The sequence below is a fragment of the Sciurus carolinensis genome, chromosome 5 (assembly GCF_902686445.1).
Source record: "Sciurus carolinensis chromosome 5, mSciCar1.2, whole genome shotgun sequence".
NCBI lineage: Eukaryota > Metazoa > Chordata > Mammalia > Rodentia > Sciuridae > Sciurus > Sciurus carolinensis.
Window position 1 is genome coordinate 131,112,767 of NC_062217.1, and position 24,871 is coordinate 131,137,637.

The 24,871-nt window shown below is 46.7% G+C and overlaps 1 protein-coding gene across 4 annotated transcripts in view; it reads left to right on the forward strand.

Moving 5' to 3' along the window:
- The window catches only part of Sh2d4b (SH2 domain containing 4B), an 81,371-nt gene that overhangs the window by 53,286 nt on the left and 3,214 nt on the right, over positions 1–24,871 (forward strand). For all 4 annotated transcript variants that reach the window (XM_047553411.1, XM_047553413.1, XM_047553412.1 and 1 more), the window contains 2 exons: positions 2,151–2,275; positions 23,756–23,976. In XM_047553411.1, the coding sequence (XP_047409367.1) occupies positions 2,151–2,275; positions 23,756–23,976 (346 nt within the window). The remainder of the gene's footprint in view (positions 1–2,150; positions 2,276–23,755; positions 23,977–24,871) is intronic.

Here is a 24,871-nt window from a genome sequence, read left to right on the forward strand (position 1 = left end):
TACCACCAGCACCACCGCCCTCAGCTTGCTGGGTAGGTGGTGCTGGCTCTTTGTCTGTCTGTGCTCAGGGGTAGACACACATTGCTGATAGGAGGAGATTTGTAGGTGCAGGATTGAGGCTTCTGGCTAGGTGACCCCACTGAAGCACCTGTCCAGCACTTATATTCTGGGGTATCAAATGCCCTACTTAGAAATTCTCTGTTTAGAGCTGAGCAAGGTGGTGCATGCCTGTTATCCCAGCAATTCTGCAGAGAGGCTGAGGCAGGAGAATCACATGCTTGAGGACAGCCTGGGCAGCTTAACAAGACCCTGTGGCAGCCTTTAAAATGAAAAAAAAAAAAAAAAAAAAAAGCTGGGAATGTAGCTTAGTGGTAGAGCACTTGCTTAGCATGTGCAAGGTACTGGGTTCAATCCCCAGTACTACAAAAAACATAAATGAAAATCCAAACTCTGCTTAGAAACAATTCAGCTTCACTGCTTAGAAACAGAAGGACAAGGGGGAGTGAATTTTCTTTGCTGTTATTTTTAACCTCCTATTACCTTCTAAGGAGACAGAGTCCTAGAAACTAAGGACTCTTTCCTCTGACACAATTATTTTTGGTGGAATGCAAATGTAGAGGAAGAGTCTGGACTGCCCTGTGTTGCTTAGTTGAGAGGAAAGGCATCTGAGGGTATTGAGAAGGAGGGGACCATCCCAAGGGTGGACAGAGTAGAAAGCATGGCTGGCTATGGGGTGGCGGGGTGGGGAGCAGAGCCCAGAAGAACACAATGGCTGTAAGCTGTGCAATGTAACTTCATCCTTTGTCTTTCTTCCAGCATCTTTTCTGAAATCTACAGTATTCAGTACCGTGTGCATGTGTGTGTGTGTGTGTGTGTGTGTGTGTGTGTGTGTGTGTGTTTGCATATGCACATGCTTGTAAGTAGGTCCATTCCAGGGTTTATAAGGAGGTACTGAGCTCAGTGTCAAAATGTTGGTACAAAAAAAATATAGAGTTTGTTTTTAAATTAAAAAAAATGGTAACTGCAGTGACTTTTAAATGCCACTACAAGTAGGTAGATAGCAACGACCAAATAAGAATTTACTAGGTTCCTACCATCCATTAGAAGCAGTGAAGAGGCTGAGGATGTTCAAGGTGGGCCAAGGCTTTGTTCTTCAGGCCTTATGTTTTCATAGCATAAATTAACATAGGGTGGACTAACTATATATGAATTCAACACACAGTTGTTGGGTGCCTGGCCTGTTATGTGCCTTGTGCTCTCAAACTCTTAATATGTCTAATTTTAGTATAACTCACATATAACTGGAGTCTTTTGTGGCCCAACACCTGTGCATTGAAGAACCACAGTTCAGAAACACAAGCAATGAGAATCTTGGTTCCCTTGATAGAAAACATTAAAAGTGTCCAGTTCATCAGATTCTTCACCTGCTGCTACCCATCTCATGCTCCATGTGCAGTCCCTCACTGATCCCTTGGCCGTGGTCAATGGCCAATCAGTGGGAAGTTTTGTTCCTTTCCTTCTCTCTCTCCTCTGTCCTTATACTATTTATTTTGTTGGTGGAGAGTTTCAGCTATTTCCAGAGCAAATTGGCATTCTTCGGTCTCTCTCTGTGCACTGTCCTGATTCTGCTCACAAAAGCACAGGAGCTAGCTGGCAAAGGCAGGTGTCCCCTCAAGGACAGGGCAGAGTAGGGGAAGACATGGAAGGTAAAAAAACAGGACTCACTTAAGTGGCCGATAGGAGACACTCCCACATTAATAAGTTTACTCCTGCTCTGTTAGGATCCTTATTCACTGATGCTGACTCTTATGTCCTGGTCTATTCCTGAGGGAAGGATCAGACTTGCCCCTTCTCCGGTTATCTCCTATTTTCTTTCCATTCCCACCTGTGTGGCTTTATTTTCAGCAAATGGTGACAATTTCCTTTGGGAAAAATAATAATAGCTGCTACATAATAATCTGCAAAGTGCCTTCAAGTACCTGGACTCCTTGAATCCTTTTCATAGGCACAGATGTGGGCAGTCCCTCTTCCCCTTCTCCCTTCCTTCCCCTTTCTACTCTCTCTTCACTCCTTCCCATTCCCTATCTTCCCCTTCCCTCCTTCCTTTACCCTGCCCTGACTCTTTCACTTTCCTTCTCTCTTCTCACCAGGACTTGGGAGCGCCCACTGCGTCCACTCTCCAGAGAAGTCATTGTCCGCTGGTTTAAGGAGGAGCAGCTGCCTCGCCGAGCTGGCTTTGAGAGGAACACCAAGTCAATTGCCCCCTGGTTCCATGGTAGGGTCATTTTCTGGACTTGAGGAAAGATGCATCCACACATCTGCCTCTCTGGGCAGCTATAACCAGAGGTGTGAGGTCTTCAGGCTCTGTGATGCCTCCATTCTGCCCTAGCAGCTCCAGCAGGAGTCCAGGAGCCTGGAGGCACCCAGGGTGCTGGACCTGTACTCCAGTGCATCTGCGGGGAAAGGTGAACATGAGTGCTTCCTCCTGCTGTCACCAAGAGATCTCCTTGGCCATCAAGGCTCGTCCAAGGCATCTTCCCAATACTCACAAGGCAGTGGGTTCTTGTGGGCATTGAGCTCCTGGTAGGCAGGACCCATAGCTTTGCAACTGGGAACACACCCTGGGATTCTGGCCATAGCCTAACACACTGTAGACTCTGAAAAATTCCTTGTTGATTAGATGACAGATGGCTGAATAGAGATTAAAGTTGTCCAGACACAGAGCATTAGAGATTGAGAGTCATTCAATCCCTCTAGTATTGATAAGAAACTGAAGCACAGAGAGAGGAGGAAGTTTTCATAAGGTACCAAGAAACTTGAAAGTCAAGTTCAAGAGTTTATTTCACTGCTCATGACTCCAGTCCAGTGATGAGCTTATGTAGTGACCTCAAGCAGAAAAACAGCACTGTGACTTCAGTAGAGACTGACTACAGGGAAATAGGACTGGTTACCAGCCACCAGTCCCCTCTGTATCAGTTAGCTGTTGGTGCAAAGCAAATTACACCTGAACTCAGCAATTTCAAGAAAACAAGCGTTTATTGTTTTTTCATGAATTTCTGGATCAGTTGGGCAGTTCTAGTCTGAGTTAGGTTCAGATGATCTTGGCCGAGCTTGCTCATGTGTCTTTGGGCAGCTGGAGGGCCAGATGGGGCTGGCTGATCCAGGATGGTCTCAGCCAGGTTGTCTCCTCCTAGCTGCACGTGGTCTCACCCTCCAATGGCCAGGCCCAGACCATCTAGTTTCTCCAGGGAAGCTGCGCCTTGACCTTGCTCCCCGAACCTTCCCTTCTTAGCCAGCATTGAGCTCAGGTCTGCCTGGGAACTCTCCAGGATGGAAATGATCTCCCTGCCACCATTATCACCCATCTGACCCTTACCTGCCACTGTTTCCCATCTGCCAGTCTCCAGGGAGCTTGACCAGCCTCCCCGTTGGCTCGCATTTTGCTGTACTTACTTTGGTGTTGTGAACTACCCCCTTGCCTCCTGGCCAGCCTCTACATCTTCTCAGTTCTCTCCAGATGGAGAGATGAGCCCAGAGTCATGGTGTGCACTAGAGACTGTGGTATCTACAGGGTTGACAGGCAGATGACAGAGGGAGGCCCTCATGGGCAAGCTCTGGACATGACTTTTGGCTCCAGGAGAGGCAACTGTGGCACTTACAAGAAATCACCCTGGACGAGCATGGGTGAGCCATCTGCACCTTCATCCCCGCCTCCAGGAGCCTGAAGAGTTTATGAACTATGAAGTGCAGGCAGCCAGCACTCTCAGAACAGTGGAAATGCAGTGCTGAGAAGGACTGCTAAAGGTCACAAAGGTGGTGGCCACCATTTCAGGCTGCAGGGTGCCTTGTTGGTCTTTCTCTTTCACTGCAGGGATTCTACAATTCATCCTCCACATAACAACCTGAAAAATTTAAAAATATAATTAGTTCCTGTCAGCGCCCTGCCAGTACTCTCACCCCCACTTCTCTTTTTACATGCAATGAACTCCAAATTCCATCCTGGTCCCCAGGTGACAGGTCCTACTCAATACTTTCATGCCAGAATTCTCTCCTGGCTCCCAAAGCTCTGGACTTTTTTTCCTGCTCCTCAAATGAGTCATCCTCTTTCTGTCTAGGCCCTTTGCTCTTGTGATTGCTCTACTTGCTTTTGTCTTCTTTCCCCAACTCATTGCATGGCTGACACATCTTTATCTTTCCTTTGATGTGTCTGTTCCTCAAAGAGTCCTTTCCTGAGATCTCCTCACCTGAAGCAGTTTTCCCCAATTCACCCTCTTTACTTCCTTAAAGGTATTCACCCCATTGGTATTATTTCTTATTTTCTTGTCTCCCACATGAATGTGGGCCCATAAGGTTCAAGGCCTCTTCTGTTCCCCTAGTGCCTGGTATAGTAAGTATCCATGGGAGGAATGGCTGAAGGTAGGAATGAAGTGTTGGAGTGGGATTAGATCCCAGGCTTTCCAGTTCCAGAGAACAGCCCTTGCTTTTCTCTGCATGGGGCCCTGCTATGTGCACAAGTCCCCTCAGAGCCTGGGAACAGTCTGAAAACCCAGACCCACACAGGCAAGGGCTGGCTTGCCTTTCCAGTTGTCCACAAGCTCCATGGGGTCAGGCACCTCTGTGTTCACCTTTCACTCCTGCCTTCCACCTGCCCAGGGGTCAGGTGCAGAAACACATCATCTAAGACAAATTCACCATCTTCCTCTGGTGTCACTGTTGTGGAGCTTTCCAGCCCCACTAATGGCCTCACCATTGAATAGGTCGCAATGTGGAGATTGGCTTGATTATACCTCAGTAACAGATGCACCCAAAATCTCAATGACCTCCATCAAATAAGGTTTCTTGCCCATGTCTCATGCCCATCAGGGGTTGGTTCTTTTTTTAATCTGGGCCTCAGACCAAGGGAGCCACCTCTGTTGGAAACTCTGATAGTCTTATGGCAGAAGGAAAAGAAAGACTTGGTGGGCTACACAGTGACCCAGAGCTTCTGTATGGACCTGACACCTGCCATTGCTGCACAGGTTTCATTACCAGAGTCAGCCTGGCGTCCACGGTGTGGTAGAGTGTGACGGTAGAATCTTGTAAGTGACCCCTTATGGCTCAGAGAGAAGGTGGTCAACACTCATGAGTGACCGAGACACGTGCCCCTGTAGCTGTTTCCGGGGATTCCCTTCCCCTCACTTCTGTCACATCATGTGTCCCTGCAGACCCCATGGAGCCTCCATCTGAGTCACCACTTTGCTTTTAACTCATTATCATTGTCATGGAAGTGGAACACGGCATCTCAGATGCCCGCAGAGTGCAACTCAAACATTCTGGGAAGTGGGGGTTTGACAGCTGCACTGGCTGCTCAGCCATGCCCGTGGTGGCCAACGGAGAAGGCCCAATGGAGGTGCTCAAATTTGTCTTTAGCTTTTTTCTAACTTGATGGAAAAAAAGCTAATTTTATGTTGTCACAGAACAAACAGAACCAAGATGTAAGTCACAATTTATGTAACTGATTTTATATTCTCCTTTTTTCCTGCAAAAAACATTCTGGAAATGTGCTCATACAGGGATTGGAGCTATTTAGTGACCAAATTTTCATTGATCTGTGGCAGAATGAAAGAAAAAAGGCTCACATATGGAGGACGGCCAAGTATCTTTGCTTGGAAACGACTATGCTGTTTGCTAAGATTATCTCCTTCCTTCAGTTTTAGTGTTAAAATGTCCTATCTTTTATGAATTGACGGTGATAGTAAACAGTGGTTACTTTTATATTTTGTCCTTGGAAGAGCAAAACCTGGAACAACTGGTATTTTCCAACTGCCCTCCCAATGTAGGAATTCCCTGTCAGGGGAGGTAGGGCTCCTTCTATATCAATCCTTGCAGAGACAGGGAACTCACTACTCCTCAGGCAGCATGCACCAGGAAAAATTTTAATGAGTTTTTGTTGCAGGTTGACAGGGACTCTGCTCTCTACTGGGCGTGGCTGGGCATCTTCAATGGGGAGACTCTGTTCCAAGTATCTCTCAGTTCCTCCTGGGGCTGCTGGGCTGGATCAGGCATGCTCTGCTTCTGGTGATAGTCCAGGTACCAGCAAGAAATTGGCAGCAAGTCAGTCACTCTTGAAGTCTAATCTTAGCAGCAGCACACTGTCACTTCTGCCTCATGCTGTTGGCCACAATATGTCACAGAGTTGAGAGGCAGGAAAATATATTCTGTCTTTCTCTTGTGAGGAACTTCAAAGCCATATGTCAAAGGATGTGGAGACAGGGAGAGAAGAATTTGAGCCAATAATGCAATCTATCACAATCCCAATATAAATCTTTTCTTGGTAAAACATTCCTAGTTAATTTAGCTGGATTTTAGATGCAGGTAAAAAATGACTGCTGGGACTTCTACTTCCTTCCCTTTCCTCAAACATTTGTATGTGTCGTGTGATTCAAACCACAATGTGCATGAGGGGTCTGAAGATATGAGGTTATTCTAGAACCTAGCAGCTCTGTGACCTTGGGTATGTCCTTTGGTTCCCCATCTGCATAAATAGCATTACGTCCACTTTGCAGGACACTCATGAAGATTGAGTCCACAAAAATGTGTTATTTCCTGTGATGAGCCCAGTTTGTGCAAGTGTTGATGTCTCCTGGAGCCTGAGCTCAACCATCAGAGACCCACCTCTGCTGGGAAACAGAATGTGGGGAAATGGGCATTTGGGGTAGGCAGGGAGACAGTGACGGGGGCTGACTTTCTTCTGGGACTCCAGGGTTCCTGATAAAGTCTCCTCTGTTAAGAGTGGTGGAAAAGCAATTTCTTGTTTCTCCTTTGCTTATTATGTTTACGAGTTAAGAGACTTCCAGTTATATAAAACAATGCCTGAGAAATGCCAGTGCATATATGCTTAGCTTTGGGAAAAATCTATTTTGGGGCTTCGACATGTTTTTAACATTATTAAGAACGTCCTCTGTCTGAACATTGGCTCATTCAGATCCCATTTCTCTTCCTGAGCTTTACTTCTAGAAAAGAGTTGCAATATGGTCCATGGTTTATTGTCTTGGCAACCACCCACTGACTGTCTTGCTGCTTGCCTATAGGGCTTGGCACAGAGTGGGGCTATGTAGTAGATGATGTAGTTGGCATTGTAAACTGTGTGGGGCCAGCTACACTCCAGTGAGATGATACTGGCTTGATGCCTCCTCTTCTGACAAGCACAAAGTGGGGGCCCAGAGAAGAGGTTCTCCCCATCCATGAGGACAGTGCTGTCTGCAGTGAGCCCAGCACTTAGGGGTGACTTTCCTGTGCAAAGTAAGAGCCCTGAAGTAGAATGGGAACCTTTCACACTGAGATGTTGGAGCATAACGAGACAGAAATGCTGCAGGTCTCAGAGCTGGATTGTAGAATGGGCCCTGGACCTTCAGACCTCTTGGGCACGTTGCTGTTTTGCATTATGCCATGGTGCATCCAAATGTGCTTGAGGAGGGAAGGAATACAAGCCACAATGGTCATTTTTAAGAATTACTTGGGGCCATGTTTGTCTTAGAAAAGAGAATCTGTGGGGTGGAATAAGTGGAAGGGTAGAGCTACCACATCTAAATCTCTGGAGCTCTGTCTTGAGAAGAGGGGACTGTTAAAGAGACAAAATCAGGGTTCAGGGATGGGGTTCTGAAAAAATAGATACATGTCATTTCAATAGAAGAAAGAACTTTTGATGCTTTCAACTTGCTATGGGGCAGTCCTTGGACAGGGATGGCAATTAGACTCACCAGCTACTCTGCAGCCCCCAGTGAGGTATAAATGATTGTGCCCCAGGAGCAGCTCACTGAATGGAGTCTTGGGTTGGCTCTCTAGCTGCATGCACTGAGGTGTTGCCTCCTCTCTGAGCCATGCAGAGCAGGAAGGGCCTGGCTGATCAGGACTGAATGTTCGCCATTCTTCCAGCTTGCTGCTTCCATGGAGTCCTGCAGTGTAGATGTAGAGTGGTTTGGTATGCACCATCTGATGGCGCTGTCAGTTATTCCTTGAGCTGGTCATGGCTGGCCCTTTACCCATGACCACCAAGAGACCCAGAGACCTTGGGAAACTAACCCATTTTTGCCCAGTAGTAATCACAGGAGCTGGGGCACAATGTAGTTTTCTGGCTCTATTTTATCCATTCCATTCTGTCTGCCTTCTTGAATAGATTGCAATCCAGGGTTGGAAATTGGGACAAAAAAATGGCCTCTCTGAATTTATAATCCCTTACTGTGAATTTCTTAGGCACAGCCTAACACTCACTCCTTGTTTCATCTTACAAAGCAGAGCTGGGGCACTGCTCTCTTGACCTAGCTTGAGGGAATGTTTGGGAATGTCCTTGTTTTTCCTTGGGATTACTCTCAAAAGCTAGAGTTTCTGGGGCCAACATGGGGAGAGCAAGTCAGCCCCAACCCCTGTCCTTGGCTTCCAGACCAGTGGGAGAAGAGGAAACTATGGTGAGGCTTTGGAATCACTCTGTTGAGAGGTGGCAGCCAGGAAGGGGTGCTGGAGACCTTGGGAGTGTGGGCATGGGCACAAAAAATTCATGTTAGCAAGGAATTGCTGAGGAAACCTGGGTGGGAAAAATCATAATACCTGGTGGTGTTCTGAGGATTAAAGGTATTAATATTTATAAAGTGTTTGTCTGACATTCAATAAATGCCTCCACTTGTTATATGGAATAAACAAACATGGTGGTATTTGGAGATGACTATTGGCTTCATGCCTTTAAGGCATTCTTTAAGTTAATGCTGTCACTCAGAAACAAAGAAAACGATGACATCGAAAGCCTATGCATAAAAGGTATATGGCACTATTTAGTCTTCTGGTTGAAAAGTAGAAGTCCAAATTTTCTTTCATTATCAGTATGACAACCATCTTGGAATATTTTTGAAAAGCCATTAGGTATAACATAAAGGCCATTTGGGAGACTAGTTAGCATGTCAAGTGAGCTTACTAATTTTCCTCTCCTGAGCAGAATTTGGAAAGGAAAATTTCTACCAACTCTTATCTTAAATGCAAAACTTTCTGAAGGAGAAAAAAGTAGGTCAGTTGACCCACTTTATTCTTAAGATATTTTTTTTTTCCTTTTTTGAAATCCAGGGGATGGAACCTGGGGCCTTGTAGGTACTAGAAAAGCACCACAGAGCTACATTCCTAGCTTCTTCTTAAGTTCTTGCTTGGGCTGTTCAAATTAAGAGAGAAAAGAATAGGGTTCATTTTTTAAAGTATGCACCAGCTCAATAGTCTCAAAAAGGAATTACAAAGAAGAATGAAATTATTTTGGATTTAAGAAAGCATAGCTTGTATTGGTGTTCCCAGTACAATACTCTTTCCTCTCAGCTATTTATAATTCCAGTGCCTTCTCTGCTTCCAACCCCCATACACTGTACAGTGCTGTGTGTACCTGCGGGTAGCCTAGAGGTGCCATGTGGATCAGTGGGGGCTGGGCAGGAGACCTCGGACTGCATCTCTCCTCAAGTGTGCACTGGCCCATATCTGCGGGATGGGGTGGTTGGCTTTTTATGTTTTAACTAATAATTTTTGAACATTTCCTTTGTGCTGGCAGTGTGTTAAGTAAACACTGAGCATGTATTTCTGATCATGCACACAGTGCTTACAGTGTGCCAGGTGCTCTTCTGAGCACTTGGTATATGTTAACTTATTCTATCCTTATCACTTTACTTGTGCCCTTGCTATTAACTTTAGCCCCATTTCACAGAAGAGGAAGCTAAGATACAAAGAAGTCAAGCCCCTTGCCCCAGGTTGATGGTCAGTGTTTTAGTCAGCTTTTTCACTGCTCTGACTAAAAGATCTGACCAGAACAATTATAGAAGAGGAAGAGCTTATTTGAGGGCTTATGATTTCAGAGATCTCAGTCCATAGACAGCTGGCTCCATTCCCTGGGGCTCGAGGTGAGGTGGGACATGGAAGAGCATGGCAGAGGGAAGTGGCTCACATGATGATCAGAAAGCAGAGCGACTCCACTTGCCAGACACAAAATATATACCCCAAAGGCACACCCCCAATGACTCACCTCCTCCAGCCACACCCTACCCACCTTCAGTTACCACTCAGTTAATCCCATAAGGGGATTAATTCACTGATTATGTTAAGGCTCTCATAACCCAATCATTTCTCCTCTAAACCTTGCATTGTCTCAGCACATGAGCTTTTGGGAGACACTGCACATCCAAACCCTAACAGTCAGTAAGCGGGTGAGGTGGGATTCAAACCTAGAGGATCTGGCTCAGAATCTGTGCTTTTACCTGTGACGCAGTGCAGCCTGTCACCATCTCACAGGTGAGGAAATAGAGACTCTGAAAGTTAAGTAACTACCCCACGGCACACAGTGCTCAGGGGTTCAGATCAGTTCCTTTCCAGTGTGGGATGTCTCCTTGAGGGTGGAGAGATGGTTGTTTCTCTAGGAGACACCCAGGTGTCTGGGCTTTGGTGCCAGCTGTTTTAGTTGCCATGCCTCCTTTCTGGTTGGGGCAAATGGCTATGCCTCCTGAGGTTGGCACCATCCTCCCAAAGGATTCCTCCAGAATACTATCTGAGTATCTAGCCTGCAAAGTTCTTATGCTATCAATAAGTATAGTGAAATAGGCAACTGGTTGTCAGTGTTTTGGATTATTGCATTACCTCGACAGGGGTGCTAGGGGGCAGCCTCCCGGGTTTAAGGCATTTAATTAGTTGATTATTGTTATTGCTGTACTGGGGATTGAACCCAGGGGTGCTCTCCCATCGAGCTACACCCCAGCCCATTTTTATTTTTGTTTTAAGGTAGAGTATTGCTAAGTTGCTCAGACCAGCCTGGAACCTGTGGTCTTCCTACCTCAGCCTCCAGAGTTGCTGGGATTGCAGGCATGTTTCACCAAACCTGGGAATTAGTTGATTATTAATATTAAATTTCTGTTGTATGCTGGATACTGTGATGTTACAAGACACAGGTGGCAAACAAAACTGATCACTTTTATATCCTCATGGAACTTATATTTGCTTGTAAGTAACAGAAAATAATGCAAGTCAATGTAATTGATGAGATAAAATTTTCAGCTCAAATGACTGAAAAACCTGCAGATAGTCCAGCTTCAGGTTTTGCTTGATCCAGGGAGCTAACACTTCTCAGCCCCTCTCCATCTCTCTATACTGTTGCTCTCCAAATTGTTTTCATTCTCAAGTAACCATCATTCGGAGGTTGCATGCCCACATTCTCCAAGGTTCAAACCAGAAGAAGGCATGCACTTCTCTCAGGGGACCCAGTATCAGTCTCAATCAGCTGCTTTGTTGCATCCGATTTGGTCCACACCCACTTCTGAACCAATCCTGTGGCTCATCTGAGCCATCTGGTTAGTAGGCCTGAGCCACATGTCCATTCTTGGAGTGAAGGTAAGCAGAGTCCACCCTACTAGATTTGTGTAGAGTCAGAGCAGAAGAAGGTCATGGTTCCCTTGCCAGAAAAGGGAGAAAGGTACTGAGCAGGCTACTAGAGAGGAAAATAACCTGACTTCTGCTCTAGCAAAGCAGCCAGTCTCGTTCTGAGACTGACTTTAAGCAAATAATGAAGCTGGGTGTGATGATGCATGCTTGTAGTTCCAGTGACTTGGGAGGCTGAGGCAGGAGGAACCCAAATTTAAAACAATTCTCAGCAATTTAGTAAGACCCTGTCTCAAAAAATTGAAAGGGTTGGGGATGTAACTCAGTGGTAGTATACCCTGGATTCATTCCCCAGTACCACACGCACACAAAATAATAATCATACTACAGGTTTGCACATTCAGTTGCGGTAAGTGCTATGTAGGATTCTTGGGTTGCCACTTTTACAAGTCACTTTGCTGGGCAGTGCCATCCTCTGCCTCGAAGAGTGGTGCCGTAGTTTGGATCTGGAATGTATCCCAAAGGCCTGTGTGTTAAAGACTTGGTCCCCAGGGCTGTGTTTTGGGGAGATGGCAGAACCTTTAAGAGGTAGAGCCTAGTAGGAGGTCTTCAAGTTATTGAGGCTTGCTTTCAAAGAGGATTGTGGGACCCCAGTCTCTTCCTCTCTTTTGCTGCCTGGCTATGAGGTGAGCAGTTTTGACTCTACCACATATTTCCTGCCATTGGCATCTGGTACCTCCACCAGAGACCTAAAAGCAAAGGGCCTGTCTGATCATGATCTAGAATCTCTAAAACCATAAGTCTAAATAAATCATTCCTCTTTATAAGTTGATTATCTCAGGCATTTGTTACAGTAACAGAAAGCTGACCAGTACAAAGTGGTGTTAGTGTTTAGAACCTGGCATGTCACAGTGCACATGGGTATTGCCATTTGGCAATAAATATATCTACAACCCAGAAGCTTCTCTGGTGAAACCCTTGTCTCAGCAGTTAGCTGTGGTTACATTTCATGAGGAATTATAAAAAATTAAAGCATTTGAACTCGTTCATCACAATCTCTGTGGCTTTAGGATGCTTTGAGAAACTGTTGAGAATGAAGAGCTTAATAATTCCAGCCTCCTTAATGATATTGTCTGGAAAGTGTGGCAATAAGAAAGGAAAGTCACAAAAATGAATGAGAAATAGCTCAGCAGTAATGGAGGAGTTGTAGGCCTGTGAGGCGAAGCCGCAGTGAAAGCTTTAAGAAATATGCATGTCAGATAAATTGAGATCCGTAAAAAGCAAAACGTCACGGCAGGCCTGCCTGCATTTCTTTCTTTTTCAGGGTGAAGCACTAACACAGAAATAAAAAGAGCTCATCTGGTTACTCAGGTTCAATTCTGAGCTAATGATTGCAGGGGATGGAATGGAGGTGGGGGCGGGGCTGGGGATGGAATCCCAGGTCTGCTTTGAGGACTTGCTAACATGCGGATTTATGGGTCCATTAGAGCATAGTGACTTTGGAAAGTAGAAAGTGCTTTCCTTTTCTGGGGCTGCCGCCCGTTGGAGCTGAAGGAGTAATATTTTGAAAGTGAACATGAAGTTGCTGTTGGTGTTTGACAGCATCTATGTGGGATCCAGGGGGATGATTAGGGGAGGTGTCAAGCAGCACATGCTGGGATTTGCACTCGGTACTAACGGGAGAGTTAGGTGTTGCTGGTCCATTTCACTGGGGTGCTGACTGCAGATGCCTGCCTGTAATAGATGGGGTGCTGGTGGTGAGAGGGTAGAAGCAAACGTAGGTTTGTTTGCCAGGCTCCCTTCTGCATCCCCTGCTTTCCTATCTAAAGCTGCAGCAATATGTAACCATAGGAAAGGAGGCTGCAGCCCTAAATAGCCTATCTCCTGATTTCTGACCTGTCCTGTTCTGCAGAGACCCACCAGGGGGCGCTGTAGTTAGTGGGCAGATTGGGGCACCTAGTTTCAAAGGAGCCTTGGGCACCTGCAGGTAGGCTCAGGAACATCCCTCCTTGGTCTCCATCGGAGGTACAGACACATATAGTGAGCATTAGCCTCAGTTTCCTGATTGTAGCTCTGTTCACTTTCTGCCACTGATCTTTGAGCTGTGTAAGGGAGACCAGGGTCAGTTAAATTTGTGCCCCCACTGGTGACAGCAGCCACTGGTGTCTCATGCATCATTCCCCTGGCATTGTTTCTCTTCACATGGCGGGCAGCTTTGGGTGATGCTAATGTGAGTGCTTCTCACCACTGAAGAGAGATGCACTTTTTCAAGATCAGGCCATAGATGGCAGGGACACAATAGTAAACTCAGACTTGTTTGCTTTCAACAGGAAAGTATAAATCAATCCTCTTTGTCCATGGGTTTCCCATCCATGATTTAGCAAACCAAGGATTGGAAACGTAGTCCTTTGGACATAGAATGGTTGCAACATGCTGAACTGAACCAGTACAGCCTTTTTCCTTGTCATTGTTTCCTCAACAATACAGTATCACAACTATTTACATAGCATTTACATTTTACCAGGTGTTATAAGCAATCTAGAGATGACTTAAAGTCCTGTATATGGAAGAATGTTTATAGGTTATATGCAAATGCTGTGATGTTTTATATAAGGTCTTTGAGCATCTTTGGATTTCAATATCCATGAGAGATCCTGAAACCAATCTTCCTTGGATATACAGGAAGTGTATTTAATTTCCTAGTTGCTGTGGACAAGTCTGCCCAACCTGGAAGGAACTCTACCCTCAAGTCTGGGCACAATTTCTGTTGCAGATGTTTGCTGCTACTTCTCACCTCCACATCAGGCATCTTAAGTATGCCCCCAACAAAACTAGATTATCTGGGCATTGCCTCAACTTTACGTCAGAAGCCCTGGCCTTGGCTCATTGAGAATATCAGGTAACTGAGAGACCTCAGCAGGCTTCCTTGCTGAATTCCCCTGGTTCAGGCCATGAGCACAGCAGACCTGGGGCCTGAGCTGGTTCTGCTAATCCAAACCTCATGTATATGTTCCTCTGGGAGCTCCTACATGTAAGGCTTTGTGGATGGGATGAGCCCGGGGAGAGCTGACAGCTGTGGTCTAATAGGAATGCAGGCCTTGTTCATATGATTGACACTAAAAAGAATGCTGCTCCTCTGTCCCTGCTCTGCCACTTACTAGCTGTGAGACCTTGGCAGTAATTCAGTCTCTCTCAGCTTAATTTTCCCCACTATAAAATGAGGAGAATAAGAGGGCCTCAGGGATTATTGTGAAAATTGAATGAACTGGTGCTTATAAACCTCTTAGCGCAACCCTAGGCATAGTGATAGTATTCCATAAATGCTAGTTAAGGGATTAATTTTCTTTATTAGTGATTTAGTCAATGCTATTTATCAAAGGTCCAAATTTTAGACATTCTTCTAGACTTGGGGATAGAGTGGGAAAAACTTCTTGCTGTTTTGCATCCATCCCTACGATCAAAAGACCTGACAAGAACAACTTAGAGAAGGAAAAGGTTTATTTGGGGCTTACAGTTTCAGAGGTCTCAGTCCATAGACAGCCAACTCCATTGCTCTGGGCCCAAAGTGAGGCAGAACCTTGTGGGGGAAGGGCCCAGGAGAGGAAAACTGCTAAACTGCTCAGTTCATGGCAGGACCAGCTCAAAGTCCTGCCTCTCCCTTCTCATTGGGTCTCTCCAACATTACCCCCCTTCCCAAAATGGTGTCTGGATGGAAGAGAAGCTCATGACCTCGTTCACTGGGTCAGTTCTCAGCCTTGTCCTCTGTGTCCTACATCTGAAGCTGATGGTCCATGGCTGGTGGAAAAATGGTCTGATCTTCGGCATGGCCAGGGTCTGGAGGAATCCCTTCCCTGCACTGATTAGCCTTCAAACATAACCTGGCCCTCTCTCCACTCCTTCTGGGGACTTGGTATTTCAACAACTTCCCTCAACTAGGTGTTGACTGAGGCCATTCACCCTGAAGGTGGTTCTGGGGTCATCTTGCCTCTTTTCTTGGAGGGTTCTTAGGGAGCTGGACCTTGCTCTACCTTCTAGAAAGCTCTGACTACTGAAGGTTGAGTTCATGAGCTGCCCTTTCACCACCCCCTCCATAGTTTTATTGGAAGAAATAAAGCTATTCATATTTATCTACTTATTCTTGTTTATCCTCATTCCTCATCTGCATTCTCCTTCTTCCTCAATAAGTAGTCATTTTGATAAATTTAACATTATCTGTTGAAAGGGTTTTTGTATAGGCAACTATCCCTTGGTGTCCAGAGGGAACTGGTTCCAGGACCCCCACTGAGAGCAAAATCCTGGCATGCTCCCTGGTACAGAATGGTGTAGTATTTGCATATAACTTATTCACATATTCCCCTATGCTTTACAACATCTCTAGATTACTTTAATACCTAATGCAATGTAAATGCTGTCTAAGCAGCTGTTTATATTTCATTGTTTGGGGAACAATGACAAGATAAAAGTTTGTACATAGTCAGTACAGGTGCATTTTTTTTTTTTAATCCGCTGTTGGTTGAATCCAAAGATTCAGAACTTGCAGATAAGGATGGCTGACTATGTACTAGACATGTATCATTCATAGGGAATTTATTCTTATACCTTTTTTCTTTCCTCATGATAATATTATGATTTTTTCTTTCTTTCTTTCTTTTCTTTTCTTTTCTTTTCTTTTTTTTTTTTTTTTTGATGCCAGGGATTGAACTTAGAGGCACTGGACCACTGAGCCACATCCCAAGCCCTATTTTGTATTTTATTTAGTGATAGGATCTCACTGAGTTGCTTAGCATCTCGCTTTTGCTGAGGCCGACTTTGAACTCACGATCTCCTTCCTCAGCCTCCCAAGCTGCTGGGATTATAGGTGTACCCTCCTTTCCCCAGTGGATAATATTGTGATTTGATCTTATCCAATGAGAAAGGGGCCAGAATGTTTTCCTATCCACAGAGCTGCCTCTTCTGTTGTTTTGTGCAGTTCTTCCTGGGATGCTTCTAGCTCTGTGACTCTCAAACCTGGCTATGTATTAGAAGTACCTAGAAGATTTTAAACAATATGAATGCGTGGTGGACCCCAGATGAGTCAAGTCAGACTCTTGGAGAGGGGCGTGGCATCAGCAAGGCTGAGAGCCATGCTTGAGGCAGCCAACATGGAGATCTAGAACTCATTAGTGACTCTTTCGCTCTTGGTGGTCACCTGCCCACCTCCCACCGGACAGTGATGATTTTGAATAAATGCCATGGCAACAACATGTGGGAATTTGCAATGGGTGAGAAGCTGCAAAGCAAGAAGGATAAAGTATTTTTAATATGAAATATCGAATGCTCACAGCACACGGTACATGAGGGACAGTGTGGCACCATGAAAGTGTGAGGAGTGGAGCAACAGCTGTCCTGGGCGACCTGGTGCTTCCAGCTGTCACTGCCCTCTCCCTCCCACCAGGGAAAATCCCTGCCCCGACTGCTTTGCCCATCCTTACTTTGCTTCATTTATTATTATATATTAATCTCCAAGCTCTATAATGTTTAGCTTTGTGAGCTTTTTGACCTAATATAAATGGAATCAGAGTGTATTTATTTTTTCAATATTTGCTTTTTTCATGCTTCATTAAAATTTTTTTTCACATTCCATTTTTTTCCACCTCTATTATTTGGAGATTATATACACTCAAAACCTGCTTTAGTGGTTAATTTAGGTAATTTAACATGTGCAACTAACAAATTATCAGGTTAGTCTATATGTTTATCCTAAACAAACAGAATTTTTAAACTCTAAGCATCTTACTCTCCACTGCTAAGATGCTGTCCAATACGATAGTTTTATCTTTTTAAAGTCCTCTAATTATCCATTATTATCATTTTGTAAGTTTTTTCTTTAAATTAGGTTAACCTACAGCATCTGTGCTCGCCATTCCCACTAGCATCTGTGTCCTTGTTCCGGATAACTTTTCTTCTTCCTCATGTACATCCTTTAGATTTAGCTTTAGTAACCAACTCCCTCAATTTCTTTTTTCCCGAAGATGTCTTTATTCCTCTTTTCTCCTTGATAGTTTTATTAAACATGATTATTTTTTCTTAGCATACTGAAAATACTACCCTGATGTCCTCTGGCTCCTAGTATTGCAATGGAGAAGTCAGCCATAGGTCTTAATTGCTTATTCTTTATTAGGAAATCTGCTTTTTCTCTCTGCTTGTCAAAAGGGGACACTGAGTATCTTTGTGAAGTTCCATTATTATGTGTCTTTGATGGTTCTCAGCCATTGGTGACTTAAGTAAAACCTTCTCCCTTCACCCCTGCCCCTCCCCTCCCCCTTCTCTCACTGCTCCTCCTCCCCTCCCTGCTGCTCTCCTCCCTCCCTTCCCCCTCCCCACTCCCTGCCCTTCCCCTCCCACTTCCTTCCCTGCTCCTCTTCCTGTGACTCTCAAACCTCCTCCTTGCCCCTCCCCTCCCCTCTCCCCTCCCAGCCCCTTCCCTCCTCCTTCCTGTTCCTCTCCCCCACTCCCTGTCCTTCCCTGCCCCAGTCCTCCCTTCCCTCTTTGGGGCTTAGAGCATATAGTCGTTAGACCATTCCATCACATGTCTCCGGGCCTCCTGGGGTTTAGATTAAGCTTCCTTCATGTCACATTTGTATAAGTGGCCATGGATGTGCCACGTCAGTCTTCACTCATCTCAGGCCTATAGCTCTTCCCCCCTCACTGTCCTCACAGAGCCTGCCCAGCCTTCAGGGCCCACCTCATAGCCCCCAGCACCTCCACAGAGCTGTGCTGGCTTCTACAGGTCTCCTCAGTTCCCACCTTCTGTGCCTTCACAGCAATTGCTGCCCCCTGTGTGAAATGACATGGCATGCAGCAAAGGGTACTTGGAGTCCGAGGACCCAAGTTCATACCCTGACTCCACCTCCTAATAGGCCATTCTGTGTGCTTGGGAAGTCACTTGTCTTCCTGACCCTCAGAATCCTCAGCTGTCACCTGATGATGACAGCGCCGTTAGGAAGACTATATGAGATGAGGGTCACAGTGGTCCCAGCTAGTGCCCAGTGCTGGCTGTGACCTCAGCTTCTCTTGGGACCCTCAGCATCTTCATGCCTTTCTGCCTCAGTGGAATCTATTTTGGGGAGGATGGTGGTCCAGAGGCGGCTGCCAGCATCCACCTGTAGAAATGGGGCCATGAAGCATTCCTTGGGCAGGGATGAAGTCCCAGGCTCAGTGCCTCTGCTATGTGTTCCTCTAGTCTGCCTTCCATGCTGCAGCATTCTCATGTCCTTCTTCTGTTTAGGGAACATCACTAGCTCCCCACTGTCCTCAGAATTAAGTCCAGAATCCTCTCCCTGGTGTGGAGACCTCTTTGGGGCTGACCACTGCTGACCTCTGTGTGTCTTGCTACTGCCCAGCTCCCACCTTAGCCCTGCCTCCAGGCATCAGGACTCCATAAATGCCTTTTCAAACTTCCCTCTTTGTCTTGTCCTTTTACTTTAAATTTTCTGGTCTACATCTAATTGTCACTTCCATCTGGGATTCCAGAGGTGGGTGGTGCCTTCCCTAGGTGCTATCATGGCACCTGAGCCCACATCTACATGGCCTGGTTACAGTTAGCCTGAACTGGTCAGTTACACGTTACTACAATGAAATAACCAGAGGCGGTTAACTTTATAAAGAGAAAAGGCTTATTTAACTCACACTTTTAGAGGTTTAAAGTCCAAACAACATAGCTCAGGCTTGGTGAGATCTGCCCCTTGCCCACATCACTCAAGGTTATGGATGACCATGGGGTAGAATGCATGTCCTTGCAAAACTCTCACATCTTCAGTCAGAGCAGATAGAGTGAGAAACCAAGTTCCCACAATCCCATTGGAGGCCATGCCCCCAACACTTCAGGACCTCCCACTAGCCCCATCTCTTAAAGGTCCACACCACTTCCCAAGTGCAGCACCCTGGGGACCAAGCTTTTAATGTACGAACCTTTGGGGACATTCAACATCCAAACCATAGCATAGGCTTTTATTAAAAAAAAAAAAAAATCTGCCAATCCTTATTTTTGTCCAATCAGAGGTTCTGTAAGGCAGAACCTGGCTCTCACTTCCTGCTGGTCCCAGGTGCCCAGCATGAGGCCCCGAGATAGTGCTTATTAAATATCTATCAAAGTGAGGAAGGGAAAAGGAAGAAAAGAAGGAAGGAGACAAAATATTATTGGGAACTATAGGAAAAATGTGTTTTTTGTTGTCCAGGGTTGAGAACTGGCTCAGAAAGAATCTGCAGTTATACACCAAGTCATTCACCTTTTCATCTGGGACAAAATACCTGAGAGAAACAACTTAGGAGGCAAGATTTGTTTTAGCTCCTGGTTTCAAAGGTTTCAGTCAGCCAGCTCCAAGGAAGAAACTTGGTGGAAGGATGCAGCAGAGGAAAGTTGCTCAGTCTGTGGCAGCCGCGAATCAGAGAGAGAGGGGGGGGGGGGGCTGGGTACACGATAGAGTCCCCAAGAGCATGCCCCCAAAGACCCACTTCCTGCAGCTGGCCTGCCTCCTACAGTTTCTGCCCACTCATCAAATTTTTTCATCCACTGAGGAGGTCAGAGCCCTCGTGATGCAATCACTTCCCCAAAGCCTCACCTTAGACTCTTCCTGAGTAGGGACCAAGCCTTCAATACATGATCCTTTGTGGGACAGTTCACATCCTAAACCATAGTCTAACATTCAATCCAGAACAACCACCCAAGCACTAGCTGGTCAGGCTACACCCCTCAGCCGGCCCTGGTCTCTAGTCAGACCACTAGAGGTCCCTTCCCAGCTGGAAGTGGGGAGCCTAGGCCCTCCTTCTTCCCTCAGCTGGGAGGGGTGTGTGCTCAGATAAAGAAGGTGGGACGAGGAGGCTGGGAGTAGAGCTTTTTCCCAGTCTCTCTCTGCTTCGCTGAGATCCTAGGGCAGAGCAAGATGGGAGGGCAAAGTGGGTGGGGCAGAACACCACGGCTTCTCCCTGCGAGTTTCCCACACTGATTCTCTTGGGGGTCAGTTTTCTATAAATTGCTCTTTGCCTCCTGAACTATGAGGTTGTTTTACCTTTCGTCTTGTGTCAAATTACAATTTTGATTTCTAGGCAAGTATGGAAGTGGAGGGGAATGCACAGATGCCTACTGTTGGAGACGCCTGGAGAGTCTCCTAGGACTGGCCCCACTAGACTTCTGGTGCAGGCAGGGGCCCAGGGACAGAGGGTGGGGCCCCTTCAGAGGAAATCACTCAGCGTGAGTTTGAGAGGATGGGGGTGGGATCAGCAAAACCTGGCCGAGCTGTGACGGATGCTGCCACCAGCACTAGGGGACCCCCAGTGCTAACGCATGTGTGCCATGCAACTAGATATCTCATGTTGGATGTTTGCTATACTCTTAGGCTCCATGCTAGGCACATTCATGCATTTACCTCATTCTCAAACCACTTTATGATGCAGGTGTTGCTCTCAGTTATCATCAACTTACTAGGGGAGGAAACCTAATTGGGTTTCGGAGATCTGCCCAAGGTGACCTCTGGGACAAATGTTGGGCCAGGATTTGAGTCCTGGCTAGTAACCCCTCCTCCCGCAAGCATGCTTCCCAATGTCCCAGGCACTTAGGATATGAAGATAAGATTTAAGGTCTCTGTCTCCGTTCAGGTATTCTGGGAAGCAGAGGTGTAAGGTGTAAGGGATTGATGGAAGGAAATGCCTGCCGGGGACTCGTGGAGATGGGACTGGAGAAAGTGGGGAGAGCCTTCTGAACAGGGGGCAGGCGGGGCGTCTGTTGAGGGACAGGGGGAAGGACGCTCAGGTGAGAAGTGCCTGCCCAGAGATCTTAGTCAGGCTGACGGGGAGCCCCAGAGTGAAGATCACCCACAGAGGAGTCCCACACTGGGCAGGAATGGTGGCTTTAGTTCCTCCTGCATCTAGACAGTGGCTGGGTTGTCATGGCTCCATAGTGGATCCTGTAGGACACAACATTGCCCCTTATAACAGACTTTCTCAAAGGGAGGCCTAGGCCTGTGCTTTCATGGCTGCCACAGGCTCTAGCCTTGAGCAGTCATATACTATTTGCTAATCTACTCCTGGAGAGTTTGGTAGGATATTGTGAAAACCCAAAGGTAAAATGTTCAATGTAGTCTCCTGGTATAGAAATGGTTTTGTGATCAGTTGAGCAGGTTGTACACTGAACAAAGGGATCCTTCCAAGGAGGTTTGTCAGAGAGAACAGGGCATTGATATTGCAGGTACCCTCTCTCTCAATCAACCTGTGAATTTTGCTGTTTGGGCTCAGAGAGGCACCATTTTCTAATTCATTACTTAGAGGATCATCTTTTGCGCAAAAGTAGAGAGTGTAGGCTACAGCAGCCTGTCCTCAAGAGAAAAGAGGAGCAGGGCCTTCAATGAGTCAGGGTCAGCTGGGACAGTGGGGGCTGGGAGAAAGTATCAGACTTCAGCCCAAAGAAGATTAGCTCTAAGTCCAAAGAGGCAGGTAGGGTGGGGTGCGGGGAGCCCAGTCTCCGCTTTTCCTGGGCCTGTGATCTCCTGGAAATCAGTAGGAAGCCACTCGAGGGTTTCAGATAGGCAGGAGACAGGACATGGTCATTTTGGTGCTCTGGTCCATTTTGAATATGAGAAAGTCAAGTCCTAAAGATAAAAGGTATTGTTGAGAAAAAGGGAACCTTTGATGGGAATGTAAATGAGTACAGCTATTTGAAAAAGAGTGTGGAGTTTCCTCAAAAAATAAGAGAACTATCATATAATCCAGCAACTCTTCTTCTGGGTATGTATCCAAAAGGAATGAAGCCGTCTGCAGCCATCTTTAGGGTCTAGGTCCTCTGGTGTTGGGGCAGAAGGGTGGGCGAGGACTGGGCTGAGTCTTTTTGACAGACCCTGGACCTTACCTTTTGGTCCTCTTTAGCTGTCACTGCCTCTTGGGCCTAAGTCACCAAGGCTGCCAGGGGTTGGCACAAGGACGCATCCTCCAGCATGGGGCTGTGTGTGATTCTTCTGGTGTCCTGTGGCCAGAGGGCTCCCCATTCCTTCTCCTGCCTCCATCAGCATAGTTTTCCTCTTGCATGGCCTGGTTTTGGGGGGAGGGGTGGTTGGCTAAATTGCCTTTTGATGGGAGTCCTGGGAAGGAGGCCATTGGTTGTCCCTAAGCATGTTGGCTGTGTTTAAAAGATGAAGCACTCGACAGCGTGGGTTGCCACTGTGTCCTCTGCTTCGGGCAGAAAGAAAGTTGGGGGCGTGCACATGTCGCGTGGGAGAGCAATGGGAGGGGAGTGGCCTGCAGGTGCACTTGGGGGTGCGCTTGGGACTCAGCAGTGGGTGGAATGCCTCTCAGCGTCATGGAGGTGAGCAGCCCAGCTACTCCTACCACCTGCTTGTCACTGACGTACTCCCCCTGAGGGTATGCAAAGGGCAAGCCAGTGGGTGTGCAAAGGGACCTTGTGTGCGCCTCCAAAATAGCAGATAGTGACAGCACCCATGTTTTCACTCTAGCCTCAATATTAAAAACCATCTTGAATTCTTTGCCTGACTTGAAAGCCATAATATGACTTTGGTGTATGATCATTTAAATGTTAGGGGACACTTGGAGAAGCTGAGGACTTCCCCTTGGCAGGCGATTCCATAGTCATGGAAACACAGAGTTGGGAGTGAATCTGTCTCTTCTGCACCCGTCCTTCCCACCTCCCCGCCCCCCAGTGTGCCTCACCAAACACATGACCTGAGCTCCTGACCCAGATGAGAGCAGCTCCCTAAGAGCTTGCAAGCTTGACTTCCCCTGGGCCGTGATACCATGTGGCACAGGATGGCAACCCTTCAGAATGGTCCCTTGAATGGGACTGAAGCTTCCTTCTGTGCCCCATGAAGAAACGTGGTGCTCAATGTGCACAAGTATTTGGAAGAAGATTTTTTCTTTCTCTTCCCTTAAGGGAAAACACTGCTTCCAGACTCTCATTTTGGCCCCAGAAAGGCAGAGAGGTGAGTGTGGCTGTGGTCATCAGTCATTCTGGTGCAGTCACTAAAGTCGGACCCTATGACTCTCCACGGAGCAGTGCATGCTGCTGAGCATTTGTAATTGATAGATGCTCTAATCCCGGTTCATTAATAATTCCTTGCTTACCCAATTAATCTAAATGAGCGTGGTTTAGTTTGGAGGAAAGCATGCTCAACACCAGTCCTGGTAGAAACTGTGCCCAGGCTCACAGCTGGTTGTTCTGGGCCAAGACACTTGACTGCAGAAGGAGGGGATTGCTGGCCAGCCTCAGAGGCTCTTCTCCTCCCCTGTCTACACCCAAGATGGTGTGGTGGGCTGAGCTGCAGGGTGGGAGGCAGGGACAGGTAAGGGAGGGAGGGGAAGGAGGTGCAGAACCGGCCAACTTTTTTTTTGTTTTTTTTCCAATCAGGAATTATCAGCCGAGAAAATGCGGAAGATCTCCTGGAGAACATGACGGAAGGAGCATTCCTGATCCGAGTCAGTGAGAAAATCTGGGGTTACACCCTCTCCTACCGCCTGCAGAAAGGCTTCAAGCACTTTCTTGTGGATGCCTCTGGGGACTTTTACAGTTTCCTGGGAGTGGACCCCAATCGCCATGCAACACTCACGGATCTCATTGATTTCCACAAGGTATCCCTCTTTGGGATGCTGGTTGGGATATGAAATTGGTGGAAACCTGGGCTAAAGAGAACCAGAGCAAGCTCAGCAAGACTGCAGGCGCTAATCCATGGGGCTCTGGGGTCTCAGAGACACTTAGAACAACAGGGTAGAAGAGCACAGAGGTGGTCTAGGCTGGGCTCTGGGGTCCACTATTCTATGCTCTGTCACATTTTATAACTCTCCTGTGCATCTGTAGCCCTTCTCTCTGGTCCTCTTCTCACCTAAGTAGCCCAGTGCTTCCTATGGTGAACATCTAGGAGTGGCCCACGGCACTCTCTGCACACTCATGACTCAGTCTCAGGAATGCTCCTTTGAAGACATTCTATCCAGGCCTCTGGCAGCCTCTGAGAGTTGGCTCAGGTGTAACAGGCAGCCCTGTGGTTAAGGACACTTTCCTAGTAGTGGAATTGCCACCTCGTTTGAACCTCAGCTTTAGCATTTGCAGTGTGTGTGACCTTGGGCAGACCATTCAGTCTTCTTGACCTTGGTGTCCTGACCAGGTGTCCCACTGCATTTTGCACTGCTACAACAGAATGTCACAAACTAGGTAATTCATGAAGAACAGAAACTTATAATTTTGGAGGATGGGAAGTCCAGGACTGAGGGACCATCATCTGGGGAGATTCTTTTTACAGCATCATGGCAGAAGGTGGAAAGGCAAGAGAGGGTGAGGCAGTAGGAGAAAAGGGGGCTGAGCTCATATTTTGTTCCTTTCTTTGTTTTTGTAAATATGGAAACCACTCCTGAGATAAAGGCACTAATTCACTCACATTGGCAGAGGCTTTTACTGGTCCCACCTTTTAATAGCATCACAAAGACAATTAAGTTTTCACATGATTTTGTGGGGGACACATTCAAACCACAA